The sequence below is a fragment of the Ochlerotatus camptorhynchus genome, unplaced genomic scaffold (assembly GCF_037179485.1).
Source record: "Ochlerotatus camptorhynchus isolate MF236.1 unplaced genomic scaffold, CSIRO-AGI_Acam_v1.1 ptg000438l, whole genome shotgun sequence".
NCBI lineage: Eukaryota > Metazoa > Arthropoda > Insecta > Diptera > Culicidae > Ochlerotatus > Ochlerotatus camptorhynchus.
This window is the reverse complement of record NW_027040924.1, coordinates 1,283,774-1,289,773: the sequence shown is the minus strand read 5'-3', so window position 1 is coordinate 1,289,773 and position 6,000 is coordinate 1,283,774. Positions and strand designations below refer to the sequence as shown.

Genomic DNA, 6,000 nt, shown 5'->3' with positions numbered 1-6,000 from the left:
AATCATTATTATTTTTGGCTCACTCAGTACCAGAACAACGGTCCCAAGCAGTCCCAAGCTATTTCACTCACCCCTGCATGTTCTGCATGAATCCACACACCCCTGATGTTATCTGTCAAACTTTCATAGCGAATCAAAACAAACATAGTGTAGTAATAGAATTTCAACTAGAATAGGGTACGTTAATCGTTTGCTTGGGACCAATAGGCTACTAAAGTGGTGAGCCAATTTAAAATCGTTAGTTTCGTATTGATTGTTGATTGTACCACATTACAACACTACATGTACTAGAATGTTTTGGCTCTATCTCTTTCACTCTAGTCAAAACTGAAATGCATAAAAAAATTACAAAATGATACACTGTTTGCACCAGTGATGGAAAAATCAGCAATCAATTAACCACGTCATTCGAGCAGTTAAAATGACATTTACTACCACTCGAACTTTGAAATAAAACATTATTTTGAGATTTTTTGTTCTAGAACCACGAGAAAAGTAGCCAACATTTGTTAATGGCTAGCCAGATGGGCTAGTTAAAAGGGATTCCCCTAGCCTCTGGTCTAGCCACGGAGATCGTCTGGGGTGGGCTACACTCGCCTCTTTTGTTGGCTAGCTCGAGCTTGAAACCCTGGAGCTTCAAGGTCGGCTCCTGGCTTGTCGGCACTGATCAAAAGAACAAAACACCTTTTTATCACTTTTACTCTTTTATTACTTACGATTTAGGTGTCTGTAGTGTGTATGTGTGTGTAATGCTGGCCAGCGATGACGGGATTCTGCAGCGGGTGGGGTTTTACGGCGGCGGATGAACGGACTGCTCACGGTGGATGCCAGTACTCGACGGTTATCACCGTGTGGCACGACGGATGTTGTACTGGAAGTCGATCGGGTGATCGACGGTGGTCTCCCAGTGGTCGTCGGTATATAACCGATGGACCCTTGCTACACGGGTGTTGGCGTATTAACGGACGCCCTCGTGGTTTTAGCCCGTAATTAATGGGTCCTGAGGGGAATATGAGAGGTGGTCTTAGGGCTGGGAATTCCACTACCGGGTTATTGATTGGGTCCTACCTGACTCCGTATTCGGTGGTATTAACCGGTATTTGTTGGTAACTCTTCACTATTATTCGAAACTTAAAGCAAACTTGGCAGATCGAACTATCTCGCGCAATGGCTGAAGTGAAAGAGAACCTTCTCTTCAGTTTGACCCAGTAGCTTCCCCCTTGACCTAAGCCCATTTCCACCTCCCTCCCACTTTTCCACCACCCCTTGTCCATATCCTTCTCCTGTTTCCAACGCCCACCTTCATCCTTACTCCTTCCCGTTATGTGTTATGTGTTATGTGTTGTTGGTGTGACTGGGTTACAATTTTTAATTGGACCGTTGGTTTGGGAGTACATATTTACTTACATTCAAAACAATACAATATTGCATACAAGAAACTGACATACATATTGAATTCACAATGAACACACATATACCCTATTCCTCGCTCTCGCTATCTCCTGATTTTTTCTCGCTCGAAGTGAGCCAATAGGGTACAGGAACCAAAACGGTAACACATTTGTGCGTTTCATTAAAAAATAGTAATTTGTTGGTCCAGTTTGGAGAAATCGCTGGTAGAAAGTTACGCCAAAACTGCTTGACAAAGTGGTCCATTGATATTTTTCCGCTCTCATGCGCTTGCAATATCACGCGTGATAATGGAACAAAATATCATGCTTGATGTTGATTTTACAAGCTCCTTTGATATTGCGAGACTATTCTCAACATGCTGAGAGTTGATTCGACACAAAAATGATTCTGTTGCACATCGTTTTCTTAGAAAGAGAAAGTATACCAGTTTGCTATCTCTTTTTACTCCTCACCGATGGCAGACACGAAGTGACTGCTGCCAGCCGTTATGGAAGTTCCGGTTGCATTCGGGTGTAAAGCAAAAATCATGAAACTCAATCTCACCACAGTTTGTCGAGATTTGCAGCTGGTGAGTTTTGTTAGCTTGATATTCCGAGCTCCAATATCACAGTTTGCAAATTCAACCGCAGTTGTTTGCTTGTTGATTTTCGTCTACGGAAATCAAGCGTGATCTTGGGCGTTTGTGAGATTTGATTTTTGGATATTTTCCCAACACTGCTCAACATCAACGCTGTTCCAAGCCAAAAATTACCATCTCTGAATGTACAAAATTCCACACTACTGGACTATGTTGCATCCATCGTTGCTGTGCGAAAATACGCTAAGATATGGAACCTTCCCACAAAAAAAATCTTCGTAAGTGGCACAAAGCTCTACATATTGACCCACATATGAACACCACTTACGCAATGATAATAACCATAATGTAACTCTAATACTACGTTCACATTACAGCGTATATCACGTGATATACGATATCTTGCAATGAGCACTCATACATCTAGTTTTCACTGGAAATCCTATGTATGAGTGCTCATTGCAAGACAGCCTATATTACGTGATATAGGCTGTAATGTGAACATAAGACTAGTAGGTCCTGAAGAAACGTGCTCAACTTTTTGGTTCAGCTCTGGTACTAAATATCTTCGGTCCCAAGCTAATCGATGAACGCCTCAAAACATAGGAAAATCCACGAACCCCTCATATTATCTGTCAAACTTCCATAGCGAATCAAAACAAACAATGTGTAGTACTAGAATTTTAACTAGAATGGGATACGTTAATCGATTTACTTAAATAAAATGCTCAATTTGCAAAATAAAAGCATTTAAAGATTGCACTAGTATACCTCACAGTGTAAAATTTTGAAACCTTCATCACTCTCATAGTTCTTTTATTCTCCACGAGTGCCAACTTTGATTAGCCAATCGGGTTTGTAGTGATCCTTCTGGTGTTTACATATATTTTTGATAAAAAAAATTAAGATTTATTAAATTATCCCAGCGGTTATGATCTTCCGGATTTTTAATGTGTGGTTATTTCAGCTGGAAATCAGTTCAGATCTGTAGATAATCAAAAAATACGACCACTACTGCTCGGAAATTTGCAAAGTTGTCTACAATTGGCAAATCAAAGTTGGCACTCGTGGAGAATAGAAGAACTATGAAAGTGATGATAGTTTCAAAATTTTACACGGGGAGGTATACAAGTATAATCTTTAAAAGCGTTTATTTTGCAAATTGAGCATTTTATTTAAATGTAGTTGTTGCTACAGTGGTAGAAAAACTGAAATCTATGTATACACCTAAAAATCTGAAAAGAAATTATTTTTTTATGTTATATGTCTATAGGCCTTTTTAATAGAAACTAAACGATCGATTCAGCCTCTGGTGGTGAATAGGAGAACGTCAAAAAGAGTGTTGTGAGCATAAATGTTTGCCTTGAGACATAGGAAGCGGAACACTTTTTTACTTTTCCTGATAAATTGATTCATCTGAGATGCTGCAAAACTTAATCTACAGTTGAAACATTTAATTCTGTAACGTTTTTACGAAGATCCTGCTGGTGTTCAGGAATATTTTTGTTGAGAAAAATGGAAAATTAGAAATGTGCCTTAGTGGTTATGATCTTCCGGATTTCTTGTGTGTGAATAGTTAAGGTGCAAATCAGTTCAGATTTCTGGAAAATCGTACAAAAAGACAATTACCGATAGAAATTGGCAAGATTTTGAATGAAAAATGCTATTATTTGCGTTGGGGAAAATACTTATTCTGATGTAAACAAACGGTTTGGTTGACGTTTCTTCTCGAACTCGCGTGGCGCACTCTACGTTGGTGGTGCATTAAAAAGGCGTATTGAGTAGTCCTAAAGTTTTCTACTAACGTAGCATTAACCAGATATTTAAATAAAATGCTCCATTTGCAAAATAAAAGCATTTTACGATTGCACTCGTATACCTCACCGTGTAAAAATTTGAAACCATCATCACTATTATAGTTCTTCTATTCTCCACGAGTGCCAACTTTGATTTGCCAATAAAATGTACATTTTTTTGAGCACAAACGAAATGACCGACGGAGCAGCTCGAAAACTTTGGCGACGCACCTGCTATTTCAATTTTTCAGTGTACCACATGGCAACACCACTACTACTGGATTGTACCACATGGCAACACTACTAATGGATTGTACTAGAAAGTTTTGGTTCTATCTCTTTCACTCTACTCTAAACTGAAATGCATAAAAAATGACAAAATGGTACACTCTTTGCACACTGTCAAAGATCATATTGCACACAAAACCAACTATGTTCAAATCAAAACAAAAATACTATCCCATCTGGTGGATGATGGCAAAAGCTTCTAAGAAAATTCTATTACAGTGAACCACATTATTTAAATGGATTTCTTCGCCAGTTAGTCGTCTGTCACTTCGTTTGTGGTTTTGAGTTTTGAAAATTGTCATTATGATGTTAAAAAATGGATTGGATGACATTTTCTTTAAAAATTGGCTAGCGCACTCTACATTGATGGTGAATGGGAAGGGCCTATTAATGTATGGGCCCTATTTTGCGTGGACGAGCTAAAAGTTTCGACTTATTGATGTTTGAATTATTGTTTATAAAAGCAGATACGGCATTGACAAAACTTATCCTTGAATAATAATTATGATTGTTCAGGGCGATCACATAATCTGGCAACCTTATTCGCAGCATCGAATAATATTATGGCTGCGTCTGGTAGTGGCAGCTGTGTGGTGACTGAGCGTGAAATACAATACTATTATACCGTGTATGTGTGAAAGAATTGGGTGAAAACCAACGAGAGATAGAGCTGAGCCGAAGTGAGCCGAGCCGAAGTGAGCCGAACCGAAGTTGAATATACATTAAGAGCTTTTCTCAAGCTAGTCTGTGAGAGAACGTTGCGCGGTTCGGTTTTGAAAATTACTCTTCTGTTAGGTCGCGTTTAGTGGCAAGCTGCATCCATAGATCCTTACGGTGTGAAAAGCGCTTTACCTCATTACTGGAACAAATTTTCGACCATATCCGGGCATGGTTTAAAAATTTTTACTTCGAGTGGTAAGCGTAGTGTTGAAGATTTTCGTTTACATAAGGAAAAAAAAAAACGAAATTTGAAGTGTTTATTGACCTGTGATTGGCATCGCTGTGCTGCTTCTTTTCAGCAACGTGCTCGTGCATAAATTGCAGTGACCGGGATACGACGCGAAAAAGTAGCCGGCAAAAAGAAGCAACAAGCCGTGGGAATAAGAAATAGTGGAAATTAAGTTTATCCGTGCAACAGCAGTTTACAAAAGTGTTTAAATACCTAGAAAGGATTTTTTTTTGCAAACTGGTTGTTTCAGTGTTTAAAAAGCTGGATTGTGTCAAAAGAAGTGTAAGAAAAAAGTAGTCAAAGAAACCTGCCCCAACTTTCATATCATGATTTGATAATACGTCGAAGAAGATCCTACTGTGTGCGAATGTGTTGTGATGATCGCTGTAGGAAACAAATAAATGTTGCAATGTTGCCGAAAATCAAGAATAGATCTTAACCATCCAGTATCGTTCTGTGATGCAGGGCAGATGAGCGGTTATACATACTAATCGATTATCGTAATTTTAATCGATCTATCAAGGCTGCCATCTTGCTGCCGGATTTACACTATTACTACCGCCAACCAACTAAGCTAGGCTGACAAAGAATAACGTGCTCATCCGCCTTCTTCTACACTATTCTAACGAGACCAAAAACGTGCAAAGCACAATGAGTAGGATTTACCTTTTCTATATCCTATGCTTAACGTCAACATTCCTCAGTCAGGTAAGATTTACATTGAAGATTATTATTTTGCATTTTGGGCTTGTCTGCAAACTGTCGTATTATTGCAATGAATCATGGTAAAATATAATTGTTAATCCCACCACTAGCAAAGACAATAAAAAATTAAGAAAAGGAATAGAGTTTTTAAAATATAATATAATTTAAACACACTAATAGCGAATTCGTTTATTATCGAAGTTTGAACCAGTGCGAAACCGAACTTCTTGTCAGTGCGAACATTAATCTGAGGTAGGTTTTAAGAACAAACG

General features: G+C 38.6%; 1 protein-coding gene across 1 annotated transcript in view; it reads left to right on the top strand.

Annotated features, from left to right (window-relative positions):
- The first annotated feature begins 4,832 nt into the window (after window positions 1-4,832).
- LOC135711769 (neurogenic locus protein delta-like) overlaps window positions 4,833-6,000 on the top strand; it is an 86,500-nt gene continuing 85,332 nt past the window's right edge. The window contains exon 1 of the mRNA XM_065234735.1: window positions 4,833-5,731. Coding sequence (XP_065090807.1) covers window positions 5,675-5,731 — 57 coding nt within the window. The 5' untranslated portion in view covers window positions 4,833-5,674. The remainder of the gene's footprint in view (window positions 5,732-6,000) is intronic.